This window comes from Chelonoidis abingdonii, chromosome 1 (assembly GCF_003597395.2).
Source record: "Chelonoidis abingdonii isolate Lonesome George chromosome 1, CheloAbing_2.0, whole genome shotgun sequence".
In the NCBI taxonomy this organism is placed as follows: domain Eukaryota; kingdom Metazoa; phylum Chordata; order Testudines; family Testudinidae; genus Chelonoidis; species Chelonoidis abingdonii.
This window is the reverse complement of record NC_133769.1, coordinates 178,070,975-178,094,519: the sequence shown is the minus strand read 5'-3', so window position 1 is coordinate 178,094,519 and position 23,545 is coordinate 178,070,975. Positions and strand designations below refer to the sequence as shown.

The following is a 23,545-nucleotide window of genomic DNA, read 5'->3' as shown; positions in this document are numbered from 1 at the left end:
ACTTTTTGTTCAACTTTCAGTGAATGATCAAACTTTACCAGACTATCAGTTTTCACTGGACTTTGAGGGGTCACTTTCACAATAACACCTATCTGCTGAGCTCTGTATGTTCGTTTAAAAATCAAATTTAAAAAATCCATGCTTAAAAAATTGAGAGAAATGAGCCAAATCATGACTGATATGGGTGTTGTGCACTCCTTCCTGTACAGGGAAAGGAAATCAGAGCAGAGGTGATGAAAATGCTTCATCTACCTTTCAGTGCCCAGCTCCTGCAAGGATTTATGCTCCTGCTTAACTTTATTCATGTGAGTAGCCCCAGTAAAATATGCACAAATCTCAGGACACAGGTTTAAAAAAATTTCAGAAGGACGTCCAGAGTTCAGGAATCATAATGATCAGAAAAGGTCCATTACTAGTGGTGAGAGAATGTGACCTAGAACCTGGGGTGAAAGCTGAAAGAAATAGAGTATAGGGACAAATTTGTCCCTGAGGTGCACCTCATGAAGTCAGTGGATGTACAGCTGGATGTACAGATGATTTTGGTCCATATCAGGGGACAAACACTCACAGATTTGAATAGTTAGATACAAATTAAATCAAATGCAGAAGAAAGGTGGATTGAAAGACTAGCAGCCATTTATACACCTCCTGGGAACTATTTAAATAAGAAATGATGCCACCAAAAAAAGATCAAAGACAAAAAAATTATTCATACACACACTTTACACTTGTATAGCACCTTTCATCTGAAGCTCTTAAATAAATGTTTTATATATATGTGTACACACACACACTTTTTTTTAATTAATCAAGCCTTACAATTCCCTTATAAAGTCAGCAGTATTATCTACATCTTACACATGGGCAAACTGAGGCTCACAAAGAGAGTATAAGGCCCAATCCTGCAATGAGACGTGCAAGGGCAAATCCTTGTGTTTGCACAGAGCTCCTTTGGGATTCCACATGGATGCAAGGGTCTGTCCACACGGATCTGATTGCAGGATCAGGGCTCTTAGTGATTTGTTTCAGGCCACATATTTCATATTTACAAAAAATAGCCTGAGTTAGTATGGAAATATGATTTGTATTTAATTACTGTACAATGCATGGAAAAGATCAGTGATAAAAATGAATGCAAAATGGGTGATTTTGAAAGATCAATAAAAATAAAAATTCCACTTTTATGCTGTGCAGTATTATCAGTTTAAGCATTTTCAGTGAAATATGTGTTAGTGAATGATACCAGCCTGATAACATTGGTGACTAAAGCCCTCTAGTCAGAGAACCTAATTTTGTTTTGACCATTATAACTCAAAAATAGCTGTATGGTTTGTATGACATCTTTTAAAGGACTAAATACCTTGGATTGATGGGTTGAAATCATGTGAGCGGCAACCTGCAGTATAACAATTATTTACAGCTGAATTTTAAAACCCTGAAAAGAGGTGGACTTAGATATGATGGCATACATTTATTGATGCACAAAAGCTACATTTTTAGATTGATGGTTGGTAATACTAATCAAAACAAATATAAAATCCAAAATGGAAATCTTTGCTATGACAGTAATTTCTCTCTCTCCAACTCTACCTATTTTGTAGTTTTCAGTTGCTGCCTATCACCATATTATCGGAGCACCTTCCAGGTAAAATCAATAGCAAAGTCCTCTGAGGATTATCTGCAAAAATGCCTCTCTCCAAAATGTGTGTATGTACAGTACAAATACCATGACTTTAGGCTCCCAACCTACCACATAGGTCAATTTCAACAGGTCTGCACACAGGCATAGGGATCCACCCATGTGAATCAGAATGCAGATCAGAAATGTTATCCATCTCATTAAGAAATTTGTCCCAAAGGATGGGAGAAGGGGAAAAGAAATATTATATGGCTGAGGTTTTAAAAATAAGGTCCAATCTATGCTGAAAAAATGTGTCTCTAATTTAGTGAACCATATACTTCATTAATGTAGCTTTCTGCTGTGGAATGTTTGTAGCAGACCAGAGTTTCCCCAAATCTTTTTTAAAGAACATTATTTTAACTGTATGGATTGATTGATTGATCACAAATATCTTACTGCCAGTCTTCAGTACACAATAGCTGAGCTGTGTCATTTAATTGGGATTTATCATCCCAATTAAATGGTGGGCAAGCATTGGCGGGATTGTGTGGAATGTTTGTCTAAGTGGATTTAAAGTTTGGTTGCTGCATTTATACAAAAAACTCTGTCACTCTAATGTTGATCAGAAGTGAACACAAAAGGGGCACGTTTACGGCTAGAGCAAATTCCTTACAAAATCTGAATGACTATCCATTTTTAAAAGTGTGCAGTATTCACCCAGTTTTGTTGTATAATCACTTTAAAAAAAATATCAATATTCTACCCTGAAGTTACCAAAACGCTACGGCTTAAAATACCGTTAGTGTAGTGTTTGGGACCAGTCCTTGTAGAACAGCATAGTGTCAGGTTTGGGTTTTTTTAAATAAATTTGGTTTTGTCTGCTTGTTTTCACTGCTCACGGTTTCGGGGGCAAACACAGAATGAAGACACTGGCAACAGATTTTGCCATGGCAGTGTTGGCGTAAGACACTGTCCTGGTACTAAATCCTTTGTCAATCTCTCAGAGTAGGCTTTCTAAAACTCAGAGCAGGTTACTGAGAGTAGCCATTTTCCAGCTCTCATTTAAGAACTGTGCGTCTTAATGTACAGGCTCCAGAGATTTATTTGTACTGGAAGAAGCTATCGGCATTCCCTCTCCCTCTAACTATCTATTCCTTGACTCTAAAAGTTCAATAGCTTTCCAGTCAAAGAATGAATTTTCAATATTGCCAGCCTGTAGTGTTCAAAAATCATGGTCAGGTCCCCAAAAAATTATGAGATTTTTAAAAAATAATAAATTCAGGGAGGAAATTTGCTTTCTGTTTTTTGAGCCTTTCTAGTTCACATTGTCTAGCTTTGAATTGCAATCATGAGGGCTCAAAACTTTTATTTTTAATGGAAGCTGAGATTTGCACCTAATCCCATGATTCCAGAAAACCACCAAATATTGCAAGACTTGAGAAGAAAATATGAGAGTTGGCAACACTGCTACCCCCTACGTACTCCCATTCTGTTCTGCTGTGCCTTGTATTATATCACTTGCTTGATAATATTACAGTCCCTTCCTCCACCACTTCTATTCAATTCTAAGTTCTTATACTATAGTATTTGTGCATCCAAAGAGCATATCGTTATTTGGGTGGCTTCTCCTTCACTTAGAAACTTCACAAATCAGTCAGTACTATTTTCTTCAGAAAGCATCAGGAGACAGGTGGAGATGTGCAATTATTATTTCACTGTAATTATGTCAAAATAACACATAGGCGGCATGTTGTACACAATAATATCTGAACTGGCTCAGAAACTTGCTTTCGGCCATGTTGCAGCATAATAACAGTGGCGCAGAAAGTGGCCGTGTCCCATCTTTTTAATTTTGTCTTTCTTCCTTTGGTTTAGGATTCTTTTTCTCTCCAAGTTGCCTGTGGTCATTTCCAATTCAGTAGACTAACCCAATCTTATAAAGAATGGCCATAAACAAAAAGCAGAGAGGCCATTCAAATTGCAATAGTTTGTTTCTAGCAATTTTGTTTTTTTAAATATTTGAAACATACATTATTTAAAATTAAAATTCAGCTTCCATGCCCTTGAACAGACTTGTACGCGCACTGACAGGTGTGTGTGTGTTTAAGGGTTGGGGAAAGAGTGCGGCTAGGTAGGGTCTTTCTTCTCTGTTTTTAATGGCTAAATTGTCAAAGGAGGGAGCAAAAGTTGCACCCACAAACACTTCCATATTCCCCTTGTACACACACAAGTGCTAACACACCAGTTGCACACTGCTAAACACTCACGCACCCATTTTCTTCCCAGTTTTCAGCAAACAAGTATTTGCATGTGCAAATTGAGGAACTGCAAACTCAACTACTCATATGCATGCACAGTTATCTGGTTTGTATATGTGAATACTAGCCACCTGTGCATGGCAATGTGGGATTTCACATAGCATAGTTTTCACCCCTTCTTTGAAAAACTTGATCCTAAACCTCATTCCTAAAGGATACAGATTGCACATACTTTTTTAAAGGAAGAGAAATTAATTTAGTTACCAACAGATCTACAGTCAGAGCTAATCTCAAAATATCAGGTAGCACATTATTACACATCAAAGAAAGGTTGTAAAACCCAACTTCTCCAAGATTCAGTAAGTATAGACATTTTCTTAGCAATAAAATAAAAGGAGTAACAACACTTTTTAATATAAGTTTTGATCCAAGTTATATACATATGACACTGAAATCTTTTCAACATACACACACACAGACAGAGCAGATCCTCTTAGCAGGCCTGATACTTTCTCAGTTTTTTTTTTTTAATTCTGTGTCTTCTGCCCATGCCATCCTAAATGACCAAATGTACCATATATGTTATTTAACAGGACCCCATCTGTTTCTTCACAGACACATTTTGAAGTTCTAGATGGTGGCCGGGGGTGTTGTCTTTTTATAATATTTGGCTATAATTATATAGTGGTAAGGATTTTAAAATTCTTACTGGTTTAAACATGGAGTTAGTTAGAATTTAAATAGGGTTTTTTTGGGGGGGGGGAGGTGTTATTTTTTGAGATTTAAAACTTTTTTTTGTTTGATATTTTGTATTTCAAAATCATAATTTATGAATACGCATTGATTCCACAAAGAACGGGTATCTAAATTACATGTTGTATGAATTTGCATCCATTATTAGCAAACTACCCAGTTTCTTCAATTTATCCACATAGTACAATAGTATAACAAGGATAGACTTGTACTGGAAATGTATAAATATATTTTCAAATGGATCCTTCCATTTTAAATACACTCCTTCTTGCATACAGGGGTCAGATGGAGTGAATCATGAACCTGTTACTTCACTCATTAAGAATTTAACATGGTATTGTTTTAATAGAAAGTGCTTACTATATAACATATAATGATCGCTAAAGAAACTGAATTTAGCACTGTAGGAGTGTAATAAACAGCCCGTCATAAAGAGAGGCTATATTTGCCTACATTTTGTCTGATGCGCAAATGTCCCATTTCTGAGTATTTATTAATGAATCACTGTGAGTAGAAAGAAGCACAATTATTAAGTCCCTGGTAGATTATTGCGTTAGTGCCAAGAATACAGCAAGGACGATGTAGACAGTATGGAGAGTGGCACCTAAAAATGTTCTATCTTTATATTTGGTTGAAGTATCCAGGGTGTATTTGTAAACAAGATTTTTTTTTCTGTTTTTTAAAGTGTAGATCTTCTAAATAACGTATTTTAAGGAAGGAACGAATGAACGAACAAAAGAACCCTTAAAACACAACGCTGCCCATTTCTTCCTGTTACCCATATGCTGATTAGCAAATCGCTCCTGAGTTGCATGCTACCCTGTGGGTAGAAGAAGCAGTTGCACAGGGCAGCTAAATGCTGATTGACTGAACTGTGTGAGTGATGTCTCTCCAGAGTGGACATGTTCTAGCTTCACTACAGCCAAATTATCCAGGGCTGGGTTCAGTTCAACAGGAGATTTTGAGGAGAATTTGAGAGAAACCCCCTTTTAGGATCCTGTTGCACATGTCTTTATATGGCTCTCATATTAAGCTGATCACCCTCACCGGATAACAAAGGCAGTATTGCCCCAAACACTGCCATATTGCTATTGGAAACTGCAGTGGTTTGTGTTCATCACTGCAGCATATTGCAGGGCTTTTGGTTTTTCCTGATTTGTTTGTTTGTTTTTGTTTTGGGGTGGTTCTTGCAGTACAGACAGAAGAAATGTCTTTTAACAGAATTTCCCAAAGCAGCAGAGAACAGTGTGGTAAACAAAATCACTCTGCTCAGAGACTCGGAACATATTTATTTTCTTTTATAAACTCCTAGTGAAATATTTATAGGAGGGCCTGAACCAGACCTCCCGATCCACTCCTGCTGAACTCTGAAAAGGGGAAGCATTCCAAAATCCAAACATGGATCTGAATTTCTCCAGCAGCTCCTCTTGCTTTATTGGTCAAACCTGAACTCAGAACATCCTCAAGTTTATGGGCTGGGGTTGATGGCTACATCAGAATTTTGCAGCTTTGGTCCATAGCTAGAATTACTCTTAAAAAAATGTTTCTGCTGCTTGATATATTTGGCTCAACACTGTTGAGAGCAAAAGGAAAATGCATGGTTGCTCTTTAGCTACCATTCCTGGGGGCAGCACCTTTTGCTGGACTAACTAAAAAATAAGCAGACTCCTATTGCAAAGTAGACTGAAAACCAGAGCACCATAGTATGAATGCATTGTAACGTGCCATCTGCAATTCCACTTAGTGATGGTTTGCTTAGAGCAAACATGTTCTGTGAAAAATAAAAATATACTTTGTTTTAAGAAGGCTCCTATTTACTCCAAATAATGGAAGGTCCCGGATTCGGGGTTCTTAATTATGACCCCCCAAAAGTCATCTGCCTGGCAATATGTTTAGACTAAATTAATAGTGAAGAGCTCACATCTTTGTTAGTGCATCTATCTACTATTTGAATAATTCCATGGAATCTCACTATCATCCTCTTACTCTACATTCATTCCAAAATGTAAAAAGGTCTTTATAATATTGCAAATATCCAGCCAAAAATTCTGCCCTCAGATACATACACAACCATCTTCGTTTAAATTAACGGGAATTGTACGTAGGGCAAAATTTGGTCCAGGGTGTGTCATAGCTAAATAGTCTCTTCCTGTGAGCATGGTTATCCCCGAAGGTGTGTGAACAGAGAGACCATAAGAAAGTTGATACTTTAGTAATTAGCAGATTTGATTAAATTGCTCTATTTTTTTTCAGTACGGCCTTTCTGCTAAAAAAGAACAAATAAGAGCAAGAGCCTGTAGCATGCTAGATACTGATGTTTTATAAAAGAATGAAGGAAGAAGAATCAGAGAAACAAATGCTGATCTTAAGTAGTTTCTAAATCTTTACATGCCTATAAGTACAATCACCTTTTCTTCAGACATCCTAGGCCTTTGTGCATTTTGGAAATATTCTAAGAGGACAGAAAGAAATGCTTTTCCTACTTTTGGTACACATATTTGTGCATGTGCACGCACAGCTCAATGTATGTAGAAACACATTAACATCCCAAAGGACATGTACTCGTTATATATTAACATAAATGTAGCTGTGAGTACTTACTGCGGATAATGCAAATCTAGTTTAAAATCCTGTTGAAATGTATGGTACATAGGTAAACTGGAACATGATTATATCGCACAGCATCTGTGAATGCTTTGGGTCATTTTCCTAATCATCAAAAACCTTGTTTATTGAGGTCCACAAAACACTTGATATAAAAGTGCTGTTTATGGTGCCTTGGTTGTGTACATTGACTAAAGAAAACATGGATGAAACTCTTCATATGGATTTTCTGCATACACTCGAAGGTGGCCTCATTGTCTCTCATGTTTGCTGACTACTCAAATTCAGGCCTTTTCCTGCCCCTTCTCTAGATGCAAATTAAATTAATCTAGTTTTCCTTGATTTTATAGATTATTAAAATGTATGCCCATCTTCCCCCAAATTAACTTAAATCATGGGTGTTTGCATGTTAAACCCACTCCATTGTCTGCCTGAGTGGGGTCGGTTTATAAACACCAACCAAATAAACACATAAGAGAGGGAAACTTTATTCATTTTAATTACCTGAAAGCAAGTGTGCAGGTATAGACAAAGATGGGGGGAATCATAGCCTTTTTACCCTTCCTCTAATCCCTCAACAGCAGCTTCTGAGCTGCTAGGGTGACGTTTATTGGAAACCAAGCACTGAACGTGCCACTAAGGATCAATGCAGCCCAAACTCTATCCAGCTAAATTAAAGATATCTCTTGGGCAGCATATTGAAGGTGGTCGCACTCCGAATACCAACTTTTCATTTTTTAAATCCCAAACAGAGAACTGTTGGAGGGAGGGTTAGAAACCCCATTTAATTACAAGATGTTATTCGGCTGTCATATCTTTTACTCTGACACAACAAAGGCAGGCCTCATCAATGGTAGGTAGCTGCTGCTGCTGCCTTGTTTGCCCCTCCCCATCTTCCAAAGGATTTCTTTATAGCAAAGACTTCATTTTCAGCAAGTCCTGCAGTTGCTAGTTCTGAACTAGTGCATAACTAGTCATAATTAGGAGGACAGACATGCTAGAGGTTCACACGCAGATGCCCTCCTGCTACCAGAAGGGCGGGGAGCCAACAGAAACGTTGTGTTCCGTCCCCACCTCAAAAGGGTTTTAAAATAGTTCCTTGTCATATGAAAAGCCTGCCTTACCTGTAATTGGGAGCTGTGCCTGCAGGACAGCAGAGATAACAATCCCTTTCCACTTCATCTTGCTCCCCCCGGATTGCACTGGGGGGCTGGAGGCCACGAGTTAACAGATAGTGGGATGATGAGGAGAAAAGACACCTCCACTGGCTTTGTTCTTCTGGCTGCCTCCACAGGAAGTGCGAGGTCTATAAGATCTTTCAGAGTCCACCTGCTGGCAGTATGGCTGAAACACACGCTCCTTCTTTTGCTTCACAACCAGGAAGCTTTAGAGGTTTGGTTTCATATTCTTGGTATTGATGTTTGGGGTTTTCTTTTTTTCCTCTTTTTTTAGTTTTTCTGATGGAGCCTCAGAAATTCTAAATCATCAGCAGCTGAACTTCTACAAGAAGCCTATAAAGTACGCATGGTATGATATTCATTCACAGTTCAAAAGAGATGGAATATAACTATGTCCAATGTACAGTAAATCAGAAACCGAGGTGAAAATACAACTCGGGGCATAACACAGTCATCCTCGGACAACTACATGGCTCCGGTGATAGGCGGAGTTCTTCAGCTTGGGTCACTGATTTAAATCCAGAAATGGCCACTAGTGATCACAAGTTTTTATCCTCTTTTGGCTACTCGGTGGCCCATGTGAAAGGAGCTGATCTCAATTTTGTTCCCTATAGACAAGTGTCCACGTGACAGGAAAGCGCCATCAAATTTGGAACTAACAGGCCCCTATTGGGTGTAGGTAGCTGGTAAACTGCAATGCCTTTTGTTTTAAAGGTGCCACCCCTTCCTTTACATAGCTAAGAACTGCCTCTCTCAGAGTTTAGCTGCCATTTTGTTCTCAGAGTTGCTGCAGCCTGTAGGGGAGGAGATGCACAGTGTGCACTCTCCCACACAGACTCTGTGCCCCCTGGACAGGCTGCCACAACTCAAAATAAAATGGCTGCTGACCTCTGCACAGAGGGAGAGTTCTTAGAAAATTTAAAGGTGTAGTACCTTTAAAACAAATGGCATTGCAGTGTCCTAGCTACATACTCCACATCTTCTCTCACTAAAGGCCTGAGTGGGCCAGGAGACTGAACAACCCTCTCATCCCTAGAAGTGGTCCCTCCATGACGATATTGAGACACACTAGCAGGGTGCAGCGGGTAGGGGAGGCCCCAGGCCCCAGCACGCCAAGCGCGTGCTTGGGGCAGCAAGCCGCGGGGGGCACTCTGCAAGGGCGGCAGGCAGGCTGCCCTCGGCGGCTTGCCTGCGGAGGGTCCGCTGGTCCTGTGGCTTCGGAGGACCTCCCGCAGGCACGCCTGTGGGAAGTCCGCCAAAACCACGGGACCAACGGACCCTCCGCAGGCAAGCCGTCGAAGGCAGCCTGCCTGCCGTGCTTGTGGCAGCAAAATGCCAAGAGCCGCCCCTGGCAGCAAGGGGATGTTTGCCCTGCTTCTACCTGAACTGTTATGCTCTGGGAATTAATAGGACTCCTTGGGGGTTTCAATCTAACACCTTCAACCAGCACTTAATATACAATTCAAAATAAAAGACTCAAATAGGAGACTACCAAGGCGCCTTTTAGTAGCCCAGTTCCAATTTAACAAACTATGTAGGCAGTAACAGAAGAGTTATTTCAAGTGAACAGTAACTTGGCAGATTTCATTCTCCAGGGCTCTTTTCTTAGTCAGTTGGCTAGCTGTTGTCAGCTCACAGTGTTAATAATACTGAGCCATTCCACCGTGTTTTTCCTTGAGGAGCTCAAAGAATTCAATTAGCCTCACAAGCATGCCTGATGCAGCAGCTAAGCATTATTATGCCCAGTATGTAGATAGAGAAATTAGCCTGCCAGAATTTTTAAACGACCGAAGAAACAGCAGCAAGGGGGTGGTCAGAGCACACATTTCCCTGAATATTACCCAATGAAACTGAGTTTTACCATTGACTTGAGCAGCAACGGGCTGATAAAAGGAGCAGAATTATTTAGGCTGGTACAAAGGAGGTACCTAAGAATTATGAGATGAAATTAAGAAAGGGGAATTTAGTTTGAATACCAAAAAAACCTTCATAACAGGGAAATCGGTTAAGTTATGGGACAATCTCCACCGGGAAGTGGTGAGGAACTCCATTGCTTGGAATATTTATAACAAAACTGGACAAAATGCTCATCAATGCAACGTTGTCAATCTTGCAACTTTATAGCGAGTCAGGTCCACAGTGGAGACAGCAGACCTTCTCTGAAGGGTTAAGAGAAGCTTTTAGCTATCTTGAGTATATGTCTAGCACCATGTCTATTGGGGAAATTACCCATTACAGGCAGAGGGAGATAGGTTTAACCATGGTTTCTGGAAATGTACTGAACAGTTTGGTATACTGCACACTTCCATTTCAACTGTGCTCAGCACTGTTAAGCTGCACCTTTTTCTGATACCTGTTGCCTATGATTGGTAAATTTCCTAGGGTACACAAAGCATACATTCACCAGATGCTGTGTCAATATGGCAATCTCTCTCTCTGGCCATAGGCAGGCCTTTCACAAGCTTCTCTGATACAGGGGGCTAATCCATCCCCAAAGGCAGCCTGTTTTCATTCTTGCTGGGTGTGCTTGCTTGAGGTATAAAGAAGCAGCAGGGTTTGGAGTTTAAACAGAAAATAAATGAAAACTAAAAATGAACCTGCACCACAGTCAAGCTGGGGATAAAAATAATGACACACTGCCCTCTGGCTCATGCACTGCTACCACAGAGACCCTACCTGTAATCATCAATACAGACTGCTGGGATTAAGAGCAGATCTGTTATCAGCAGATCTGATTCTCCTGATCCTACCTGCTATAGTTAGTACTTTCAGACAAACTTAATACCTCTGTCACCTGTTGGAGGATCTGGAAGACATTGGAGAAAGACAATGTCTGTAGAGCCTGGCCTATTTTCAGCAATAAATGGTAGTGTTGTAGTCCCCAGAAACTAATTCAACACCAACCTCTTGCAATCATTTTTGGAGATGCTCACACAAAGATAATGGATACCAAATAGACAGTAGTAGTTCTATATGGTGAGCAGGATGTAGCCCACAGCTGGACCTGCCATTCATGCACAAGACACTGCAAAGAAAAGAGATGTCTACATATCACTGTTTATGGTATGCAAGCTACTGACTTACATTGACAAAATGTAGCCTAGAGCAGCGTTTCTCAAATGTGGCCACCAGGGACTTTTCTTGTGGCGAAAGCCTCCTGGGCTGGGGAAGTGGGGGGCAAAGTAACAGCCTCTCCCAATCCCTGTTGCTCCTGGATGCCCTACCTTGGTGTTGGTTGCTGGGGTTGCCAGCAGGGGTTGGGCCCTACCCTCCTTTGGAGATAACTGGGACACAATACTGGAGGAGCAGGCACCCAGTGAGTTCCCCACTTTCCCAGGGTGGGTGGGGCTCAGGCTTTGGGGTTCAGCCTTGGGGTAGCATGGTGGCAGGCTCTGGCCGTGGGGCTTTGGACTGCAGTCCCGGTCTTTGGCTGCACTGCAACAAGCCCCAGGTTCTGGCAGCGGGGATTCAAGCTCTAGTCACCCGATCCCTCCCCCGGCCCCCCATCCAGGGTTTAATTTGTCCCCAGGCTTGGCAGAGCTGAGTAAGTCTGCTGTGAAAAGTGATACTTGTATGTTTGTTAATATCATTTTTCGCAGCAGACTTACTAGCTAGCAATAAATAAATTACAATGATTTGGACATGTATATGTGCATATTTATTTGTTTTTCCTAAAGCTAATTACCGATAAGTGTTTTAGGAAAAAGTGTGAGAGCAGCCACCAGTAAGAGTTGGTGGCCGTACTCTGAGGCCACCAAAAAATTTGTCCTGAGAACCCCCAGTCCAGAGGCAGTCAGTCCGATATTGCTCCACTGCATTTTAGTGCACTGGAACTTATAGTGAAGCTTCACTCTGCTATAATTGCTTCTATGTACTAATCCCCTTGCAATGCAGTAATGATTGCACAACAAGTATTAATGGTTGCATTCCAAGGGGATTAGCCCCTCCCCCTCTGCACATTTGCCAATACCCTGTATGGAGAAGTATAAGGAAGAATTCCTGGCTCCTGCTCTTGCTTCAGATGCTCCCAACAGACAGCGAAGAGGAGTTTGTCTTACTACAGCTGCTCCCCTCTGGGAGTGAAAATATTGCTTTCCTAAGGCCTCCCACTCAGCTTCCAGTATCCCTTGCAGCTGCAGAGTGTAAACAGAAGCCCTGCCACATCTAAAGTGACAGGCTACTGTAGAATAGAAGAAAACAGACACCTGTGTAACACAAGAGATAAACATGTCCATGAGTGTACACGTCCTATGGGAAATAAACAGGTGTCTTTGTTTTTAAATGTTCAGCCTAATTAACGTGTTAGAAATATATCTAAGACATTAGAAGAACTTTAATGTGGGGCACCTATGAACATGCACCAGTTCTCAGCCTGTTGAACAAGCATGATAGTGTCACTTTCAAGATGCCTGACATTGAAAAGCAGCAGCTGATTCTTACACCAGAAACGACCTGTTCAGACCACAATTCTCTGGAGACTCTAACTGATTATGAGAAAATATAAGAAGTAGGCAAATCACATTAACCTACAGAAAGGGAAATAAGCAATCCACTGGTCATTAATACTTTGACCTGTTAATTCCACGTTGATTTCTGATATAGCCTATTTTGCTGTCACAAGTTTCACAGGTTTACAGTACCTTGGACTGTATATAGGAAAACTCCAGAACTTCTTTTCAAAGCACATACTCCAAAAGTGTTGATTTCAAGTATGAACCAACTTCAGGACTTTATTCTCACGTTTATACAAACCTCACTATTATGTATTAGTTTGACTTATTGTGTAAAGGCATGGTGAACACCTTGAAACTACTGTGATCCCTGAAGCATTTCTGTATTTCAGGTTCTCTTCCTTGTTTCTCTCACCTTTTCTTTTAGGAGCTTTTCCACATATTTAGTTGTGGGGGCAAAACATTAAAATGGGTGTGTTTTTTTTAAAAATGTTTTTGAAAAAAATCAAAGCCCCAATCAATAGTTGATTATGTAACTTGGTCTTGACTACATGCCAAGAGGCATACTAAAATTGTCACTGAAGTTTTAATAGAATCGTCTATTTCTTGTCTAAACGAAGGCTGCATTTTTGGCCTGCAAGTCATTACACAGTAGCCTTGGATGAAGTGATCTTTAATAGGGTCCATGGGCAAATACCCACACTCATACACTCCTCTATTGGGCTTTGTCAGCTTACTATGTTTTTGTGGTAGAGTAGTCAAAACAGGTCCTGTTAGTTTGATTTTTAAAAAAATCTTTCCGTTAAAGATGTTGAGCTGCTTTACAAGCATTATTCTCACAAGAGATCTGTGAGGCAGGTATTACCTACATTTTACAGACATAACATGTAATGGACAGAGAGGGTAAGGTCACAAAGCAAGTCAGTGGCAGAACCACAAATGGAATCAAGGAGTCCTCATGCAGCGTTTCTTAAATGCGGCCACCGTGGCCGCATGTGGCCAACAGGGACTTTTCTGAGGCAATAGCCTCTTGGGCTGGGGTAGGAGGGGCAAAGTAGCAGCCCCTTCCCCTGCCTGTTGCTCCTGGATGTCGTGCCTTGGTGTTGGTTGCTGGGGCCGCCAGCAACGGTTGGGCTCTGCCCCACTTTGGAGACATCTGGGGCACGACCCTGGAGGAGCAGGCACCCATTGAGTTCCCCCCATTCTCAGAGGGCGGTAGGGCTCAGGCTTTGGGGTTCAGCACTGGGGTCAGTACCAGGTTTACTCTGGCACCAGCGGGTCCATGGCTGTGAGCCCACACTCAGAAGGGGCCATGGTGTCCAGACTAGCCCCACCTCTCCAACCCACTCTACCTGGGTTCTGCCCGTCCGAGGTCCCACCCAGTGCTCACTCCTCTTCACCTCCGTCTCTCCTGCCTAACCCCTGGGGCATGAATGGTGAGCTGGGCCCCTCCAGGCATGTGAGTCCTGAGGGAACCTGCCCGGGGCAGGCCACGCTCCCACTCTGTCCTGGCTGGTTGTGCTGCTTCTGAGGGGCTAGAGGGATCCCTGACCAGCCCCAGCAGTGCTGCAGGCTCAGCCCACGCATGGACAGTCACTTCCAGCAGGCCGGTGGCTGGGGGGCAGGAAGGGTGTGGGGGAGTGGGTCTCTGGAGGGTCTGTAGGGGAGGCACTGGGCAATGGGGGTTCTGTGAGGAGTACTCCTGGAGGAATGAAAACAGATCCCCTGAGGATGTCTTTGCTTCCTTTTCAAAAGTGACCGAGAAGCAAAGGGAGGGAGGTTGCAGCTGAGAATGCCCATGGGCTTAGTTTGGGGGGCAGTGTCCCCAAAACAGAGGTGAGGCATGGGGGCACACGGAGTCACATGCCACTGCCTCCCCCTCTTTCTGCAAACACAGAGCTTCCCCCCGCTGAAGAAAGAGGGTGCTGCTCAGAAGATGCCACTTTCTGGGTCCTAGTGCTGGTTGAACTCCCCTTCTGTGTTCTGGGAGCTATCCTGTTTTCTGTACAACAGTGAGTGCCTATGGTGGGGTAGGGTAGGGTAGGGCAGGGCAGAGCCAGGCTGGGGGAAAGAGGCAGTGGGGAAGGAAGGGGGTGGGGTGGGGAGGAGATGGAGCAGTGGGGAAGGGGCATGGGATGGGGGAAGCGGGGCCAGGGGGGGAAGCTGGAGCCCAGCATGTGGCATCCCCTTGACAGAAGCTGGGGCTCCCCTATTAAGCAGGCCCATCAAACTCTCACCCTGACAAGCCCCACCTCCCCTGCATCTGTACCACCCTGATGAGCCCCCCACAGAGCCCCAACAACCTGCACCTTGACCCCCACCCAAATGAACCCCACTTCCCCTGCACTAGACCCCCATGCTGAGCCTCAAACACCTTCACCTGGATCCCTAGCAGAGTCCCATTGCCCCTGCACCTGGAACCCCCCAATGAGCTTCTGTGTATCCATATCCCCTCCACTGAGCTGCCTGCACCCAGATTGCCCCTCAGAGAACTCTCTTACCCCTCATCTGGATCCCCCCCACAATAAGTCCCTCTGTACTTGGATCCTGCTGCCAGACAGAGCCTGCTCACCCACACCTGATGTGCCTGGCACAGGGGGGGCAGGGCCCCAGGGTCTGTCTGGGGCAGCCCTGGCCTTTGCAATGTGTCAGGGTCAGGTGCAGTCTCCCTGCTGAGTCCCTGTCCAGAGTGGGGTGGAGGAGGCTGCAGGGTAATCTCCCACCTCCATGCAATCAGTGGCCTGTGCTCCCCACTGCCATGTTGGAGCCTCCACATTTATTTATTGACAAATAAAATTTGCAGATTTTTAAAATATTGTGAACAGATTTTTTAATTTTTTGGTGCAGAATCCACTCAGGAATATGGGGTGCTGTGCAGCTGTGATGGTGGGACTGCGAGGAAAGCGGTGGGCAGTGGGGAGGTCTATGGGCAAGCGGTGTGGTGTGCAGGGTGCTGTGTAGTTGTGGTGGGAGGCCAGCAGGGGAGGTCTCTGGGAGGGGTGGAAGCTGGACATAGAGATCTGTGGTGGAGGTCTCTGGGCGAGGGGGAACTGGACATAAGGGTCGGGCACTGGGCAGGGGAGCAGTGTGGTGCGGGCCCGCCCTCAAGGGCAAGGGGCATGCTGGCAGCACAGGGCTGGGCTGGCCACTGTGCATCCGGCAGCTGCAGGTTTGTAAACAGTGCCCTTCTGCTGGGCTGTACAGAACGGGGCTGCTCCCACCTCATTCCCCTCAGCCACTCTTTGCTGTGGAGACTGACCATCCCACTCACCCCCCTACACCTTGCCGCAACTATGTTTGGTGCCAGGCCCACAAAAAGTTAATCCAGCCCTGCCTGGTGTAGCAGGCTCTGGCCATGGAGCTTTAGGCTTCAGCTACACACCAACAGGACCCAGAGGGCAGGGCTTCAGGCTCTTACCCCCCCAGTGCCTCTCCTGGCCCCTCATCCTTACACAGAGTAAGTCAGCTGTGAAAAGTGATACTTGTATGTTCGTTGTTATCACTTTTCACAGCAGACTTCCTAGCTAGCAATAAATAAATTACAATGATTTGGACATGTGTATGTGCATATTTAAAGCTAATTTAAAGCTAAGTAAGTGCTTTAGGAAAAAGTGTGAGAGGCCATCAGCAAGGGTTGGTGGCCGCCCTCTGAAACCACCAAACCATTTGTCCTAACATCTAGTTCCTATTTACCCACCAGGCAACATTTTTGAGGGGCAACCTCCTCTCACTCAGCAGTAACCCCTGCAGCTACCTAAGAAGCTTCAGTGGGAAGTTCCAGAGTGTCTCTTCCATTCTACTTAAACTGGAAAGATTACATGCACAAGGCTGGTAATGAGAGTTAGAATCTAGTGGGTAACAGGGAGAATGACTGGGGCTCTCTAGATGTAGGATTAGCAACAGGGAGAAATTTTAAAACAAACATTTTCAAATCCATTACTTTTATTGTTTTGCATGTTAACCATCATCATAGCAACAAGGTACTTTTGATTAAAAATTAAATAAACCAGCCTCAAATGACAGCAAATTAGCACTTCTCTGATCTCTCACTACCTGCATGCCTTCATCCCAATCAGAGAACAAACCCAAGTGATACCAACTACCCATTACACTGACCTGAAGCAAGAGAAGCAAGTTCTTCTTTTGGAGAAGCCTTTGGACCAACTCCAAGAGTTTAACCTTAGAAATTGATTAACTGAGCTTCTCAGCCATGATGAAACATAAAACCAGTGGTAGTCTAGTCTAACAATGTCCCAGACCATTCAGCACTTGAAATATTACTCTCTCCTTGAATGCTGTTTCTCTGTGTAAGAGCCTGCACAGTTAAAGCCTGGGACCATAGGAGTTCTGGGCTGCTGACGCCTCCACATCACCGGAGGAGGCTTTGGCTAGGTTCCCACAGGACCACCATGTGAGGCTGGGCCCAGCAGGAAATACTGCCCAGCAGGACCTGAGTGGCAGCTCCTTGCAGCCCACTGATTGGCTGGGACTGGTACTTAAACCAGAAGCCATGCCAGAGAGTTGTTTGAGTAACAATACAGACTGCCTGCTTGGTTTCAGAGCGAGATCCCAGACTCTGGCTTCTGACCCTGCCTGACTCTTGGTTTAGTCTCAGGCCTACCTCAGATTCTGACCTCCAGTAACCAGATGCTGCATGCCTACTGATTACTGGTTTGCCCTCTGGCCTTTCTTAGACTTTGACTCTCTGGTACCTGATTCAGCCTGACTTCTGACTCCTGCTCTGATTGCCCACAAACCGCTCATAACACTCTAGGCTACTCATTCAAATCTGGTCCAGATATGCAGCAAACAAAAGGTTAATTATCCAATGGCTATTTGACCATTGTGAAAAGAGATTTTAGGTATCTCAGTCCATTTGCTAGTGGACAAGTGTCCACATGACAAAGAACCATCACCACAATCAGCAGAGTTTGTCTCCACTCTCAGCAGAAGGGCTAAGAACTGAATGAACAAGGAAACCTGTCAACCACTGGTAGTGGCTTCTCCAAAAGAAGGTTGAGACAGGTGTGAGAAAATCTGTAGTGCCACCACCTCTGCTAGACATGTTGTGTAAATTTAAAACTTTCATTTTTCAGGGCTGCTAATCCAGCACCTTTCACAACAAATTAACTACAAAAACAAAAGAATTATGAGTATTTTATTAGATAATTGTAATAGAATGCCTTCTTTTGTGGAGAAGAGCATACAGAATTTGAAGTGTTGAGAACAGAACTCTACGTATCTGAACTCCAGACCCAGCATTCTTCTTAGCTGGATTTATAACAAGTCAAAATCAATCTATTTTAGGTAATAGTTTGAAAATGGATCAATCCAAGAAACTAAAGTCTACGGCACCCTCTTGTGGCCAACAGTGATACAGCAATTTATTAGAGTTTGGATACTTCCCACTTTTGTTACTGGACAGGAAACACCAATGTCGTAAGCTCCAATGAGTATGTTTTGCTGTGTAGAGAGTCTTTAGGGAGGGAAGCATGACTCTAAAACATGATACTATTAAACAGATGACTAAAGGAAGACTCAGCTTGGATTTATTTATTGTTTTGGCAACAGACTATTTTATGTATAGCAGTATAAGATCAAGGATACAGCATTGCCTCAAACACAGTAATTTAAACTGCAAAACTAACACTGTTATTCTGATCCACTTCTGTTTTGACATGTCTACCCCATACTCTGCAGTTTGCTGTAGAGCACTTTGCAAACAGTTAAAACATCACATCTGTGAGCTACATAAATATGACCCCATCTTACAGATTGGGAAGCAAAAGCAGAGAAGTCACACAGCAAATCAATGAGCAAAAACAAGAACTACAAGGAAATACTGTCTCTTGGTTAATTAAGGTGCCAATCCAAGATTGACCTGGACTCAATTCCTGATTCTGATATAAACATCCTGTGAGACTAAGCAAGTTGTTTAAAGTCTCCCTTTTCCTACCTGAAAAGTGGGGATATTTTCCTGGCTCAGTACATGTTGCAAGGATAAATTCATTAGTATTTGGAATATACTTAGGTGATGTGGGGGCAGGAAACAAGGAACTAGACAGAACCCAAAAGTTTGAATCTGATCCCTTGCTCTGTTAAGACTAACTGTTCTCAACATTTTCTGTGATATAACTCAAAGCTACTTTTGCTTATTGATCCAAAAAAATGACTTCAGTGATCTATTGACACTAGAACATTTATGTAAGATTTGTCATTACTATCCCTTAGCAAAGTAATGAGGAAGTCAGATGTTTTACTGGATTAGCACTGATAATAGTACTACTTTCAGAAAAAAGTATCTTATACTAGCTTGGATTCCAGCCAACTGTCCTATCTTAACAGTGACCTGCTGAAAACTTTTTCAGCCCAAATATTCTACGAGACCTATAGCCGCACTAGCACCTTAAGCCAGGATCTCTTAAGTTCAGCTGGGGGGGTTCCCATCTGGTTTCTATCTTATGTTCCTAAAAGGCTTCAGCCAGTCACCTGGCAGGGGTCAAGAAGGCTTTTTCCATTATTCCTCTTCCCCACCTGCCCTGCTCCCGATGTACTGGGGGAGAAGGGTTGATCTCCTTCTTCTGGAGCATCAGAGACTGGGCATGGGACACTGTATATAGTTTCTAAGGTGGCACCAAGCATTCTCTCAGGCTTGTTCTGGCTTGGTCCTTCTTGCTCATATGTTCAGGGTCTAACTGACCACCATATAGGTGAGGTCAGGAAGGAATTTCCACCAAGATCAGACTGGCAGCAACCTTGGGTTTTTTTTTTCCTCTTTCCTCTACAGCACATGGGTATGGGTTATTTGGTAGGATTCCCTGCCACTGCAGAAGCCTTAGTCCTACCTATTCTTTGCCTGTAGCACATAATAATTTAGTCTCCTGTTACCTGTAATACTTTGGTCTAATTTTGGTCATTTGGTTTAGTGTGCAGGTGCTGTTGGTGGCTCATGAGATACAAGTCACACTAGATGATTTGGTGTTCCCACCGGGTCTTAAATTCTATAACTAGTCCAGAAGATCCAGGCCCCTGAAAGCTCAGAGGCCTACACTGGGCACCTTTGATAGGAAAAATGCATATGTGGCCAGATCCTTCTGGTTGTCGTATCATGCTTTCTAAAAGAAGCATTCATCCTAGTATCCTGCCCCAAGTTCTAGTGTAGGCCAAAATCCCATTATTTATCTAAAATTGCTCCATTGACTCTACTGGAAAAAATTATTAACCAATTTATCCTAAACAATTGTGTAATATTACTGGAAGGTAGTAACAAATGGTTCCGCCCCAACCCACAGAACAGCAAAGGAATCTGTGCAAGGAGAAAAGACTAATATAAGGAGACCGTCATGCTAGGCAGGGCAAAGGAGAGAGTATAACTGCTTACAGACCTTAATAGAGAACACTCAGGAGTATAGTCACATTTAAGGTTTAAAGAGCAAGACGGTGACCCATTTCAGTGATCAACTAAAATGACAGCAAAAAAGATCCCTTTCATGGAAAAATGTAGTCTTAAAAAAACATTTAAGGGATCAGAACTACTGAAAACATGGAGAGGGTTAATATATAAGAGGAGGAAGATGAAGACACTTTGATCACTACTAGTAAAATACAGAGCAACGGGTTTAAGTGAAAAACAAAGTCAGGAAAACAAGAAAATGTCAGCAACAAGAACCATCAGTGGAATAGTTTTAGATGTGGTAAAATATGGAAAGAGGAATGGTCAAAATCAGACTTGTTGGCTATTAGATCTAGTGTTGACCCAAAGAGTCCCTCCCTTCCCCAGTATAGTACATCTCCTCGAGGTCTTGGTTTATATGAATGAAACCTTTTCCCCAGCCCCAGATCAGATCGCTCTCTAGACCACCACAAAGTGACAGCATTAATGTAGGAAAGAAATAAGGAAGCTGGAGGCATAAAGTCAGATAGATTAGGACAAGTCAGGCTTTGACAGAGCAGCTTCCCCATTTCTTCTGGCAAATAAGATACATCCATGAGCAACAGCTACCTGGCAAGAACGAGGGGGAAAGTGGAAAGCAAATTAGTAAATCCTGTGAAATAACTAAACCAAACACCATTTACCATAAAAATAGATTTTAATAGTTACAAATGCCCAGGACCAGAGGTTGTTCATGCAGAATAAAATACATTGACTCATAAGTCACTCTCCAGAAGCACAAGAAGAGCATCCAAGGACTTCCATTAGAATGGATGCAACGAGTTCTTCTGACAATTTAGAGTCACTTGAGAGCTCTCCAATTTTTTAAAATATACATTTAATATAAAATTATTTGCTCATTCTGCATCTAGAGTCAGCATTATCTATCCAATACAAGGCATTTCCAAATCGCAAGCTTCTTCTGTTCCCAATTAGTTTACCAAAAGTGTTTCAAAGTGTAGTAACTTGGCTAGATTTTCCCTTTACAAAGAAGGGAAGGGAGCAGTTTACCTACAGTACACTGATAATTTATCAGAGATAATCAAAGTGATTTACAAATCTTCCAACACTTTATATAGTAAATAGTAATACAGCCACACTATAGCGAAGAAGAGAGGTTACACAATTTAACCATGCACACTGTTCTATTTCTGTGCCTGCTACTGACTCACTAAGACATCCTGATTCTTAAGTCCCTTGCTCTAGCCACCAGACAATACTTCTTCAGTATGAGTTCAATATAAATTAATCTGCTGAGGTGGTCCTTTTTGACACTTCTTGTGAATTTAGCACTTGGGAGAACAGATAGGACACAAATAGAGGTTTAATTCTGTAACTCAATCCCGCTTGACAGAGGGACACTTAAAGAGCAAGGAACTAAGTTTTTCATAAGCGTTTTCATTGACTAATGTGAATGAAGACCACTTCAAAGGATGAAACAGCTATATTACATTTCATAAACCTCCCCCTCTCACCGAAAAGTTCCTTATATGCTTTAAAAAAACCTGCCCCGCAAACTAGTTCTATTGTTGGGAGAAAATAAAGTTGTTCGGCTATCAACTGACTAGATTTATAAAGTAAGACTTTTCTTCATGGATTCAGAAGTTAGACACTACTAGTAAATAATGGACCCCCTTTTCACAGTGCCTACACTAAATTCACAAGCCAAATGCTATGTAAGCGATGAGTGAGTGAGCGAAGGAATTCCAGAATGAAGACTGGATTTAACATTCATATGGTGAAGTTTTCAGCAGCAGAAGAATTAGTAACTGACACGCAAGTATCAGACATTTTCACTATTCATAGCATCTTATTTCTAAAGAATTAAGGGCACACAAGCTTTGCCCAACCTTAAAGCTATGTCAGCAACTTGTCAGAAGCCTGAAGGATACATTTAGTTTTCCTAAGAGACACACTACAGCAGTGATACTCAGACTGAGGCTTGGGAGCCAGGAGTAGTTCTTTAATGCATCTCCTGTGGCTCTTTGCAGCATGATATTAAAACACTATGATTTAAAATCTAAAGTTATTAACCAATCAGGATGCTTTTACTATGTTATTAACAAATTGTAGACTATCTGGTCAATCATTTTGCTGTGAGAATGAGAATAATTATAGAAAATGGTAAATGAAACAAGAAATTCACACTACTATGGCTCTTTTGGGTAATGTTGATTGCTAATTTGGCTCCTGAACCACTGAGGTCTGAGTATCACTATATTACAATGATGAGAGCTATACAAGTACCTAAACAGGAAGTGTTTCAGACTGCAGCTGTACTCATCAATAATGTGCAATCGAGGTTCCTGGAGCCTTCAGGTTCCCAGCAATTCACTCTCCATCTTGATGCAAATAGTTCATTCCATATTCTAGATGTCATCAGCCTCGGGCCACACTGCAGAACGTAGCTGGTTACAGTTTACTCTGCCCCAAAGACTATGACCCAGAACATAAGTAATATTTTAAGAAGTTCTCTCTAGAATTTCTAGAGAGCCCACAAACAAAAATGATTTAATTAAGGCACAGAAATGTGTAGAGCTGAGCTAATACTCAAGTAATTTTAGATAAACTTAGCCCTCTTCTGCATGCAAACAATCCACAACAAATCATAACCTGAGTTATTTAATCTGTGAATGTCAAAGGGGTCATGGATTCCATGACCTTCACAGCTGCAGCAGCCAGTGCGGCTGGCTGCAGGGCCATCCAAGCAGCGGCCCCGGGAATGGCCCCAGAGGCCACTGGAGAGTAGTCCCCGGGGGACTCAGAGCAACAGGTGGCCAGAGGCAGTCAGCTCCCACTGCCAGAGCAGGGGCCAACCTTTGGCCCCTGAGTCCCCCCAGAGCAGCAGCACCCTAGGAGCAGCTAAGAATTACTCAGGGGTATTTTTTAGTAGAAGTCAGGGACAGGTCACAGGCAATAAACAAAAATTCAGGGCCCTGACTTGTCCATGACTTTTGCTATAAATGCCGATGACCAAACCTTAGCCTTATTTATTAGGCATAGTTGTTTAAAACCATACAGATTGATATTTGTAAAACTGTTTGTGCTCAGACATATGATTTAAACTGTGCTGATAAGTTGTGATTAACATCAGTAGCACAGCTAGAAATAGAAATTTGACTGGGTACCAATTTATGGTAGATGGGCAATGATGAGAGAGCTTGGCTGGGCTCCACACTGCAGAAGCAGCAGCCTGTTTCTCTGTTCTGTAGCTGATGCCACCTGGCTCTGATCCCTGCCACCACTGG

General features: G+C 42.6%; 2 protein-coding genes and 1 long non-coding RNA gene across 3 annotated transcripts in view; 1 reads left to right on the top strand and 2 right to left on the bottom strand.

The window, feature by feature from the left end:
- Positions 1 to 9,012, bottom strand: part of CD247 (CD247 molecule) — a 79,966-nt gene extending 70,954 nt beyond the window's left edge. The window contains exon 1 of the mRNA XM_032777414.2: positions 8,361 to 9,012. Within this exon, the coding sequence (XP_032633305.1) occupies positions 8,361 to 8,418 (58 nt within the window). The 5' untranslated portion in view covers positions 8,419 to 9,012. The remainder of the gene's footprint in view (positions 1 to 8,360) is intronic.
- RCSD1 (RCSD domain containing 1) overlaps positions 1 to 23,545 on the top strand; it is a 368,022-nt gene that overhangs the window by 267,761 nt on the left and 76,716 nt on the right. The gene's annotated exons all lie outside the window — the stretch shown is intronic.
- On the bottom strand, positions 18,404 to 23,541 carry LOC142047834 (uncharacterized). Its single transcript, XR_012657099.1, has 2 exons — positions 20,849 to 23,541; positions 18,404 to 20,766 (listed from the first exon to the last, which is right to left on the bottom strand). It is a non-coding gene; the product is annotated as an uncharacterized LOC142047834 (long non-coding RNA).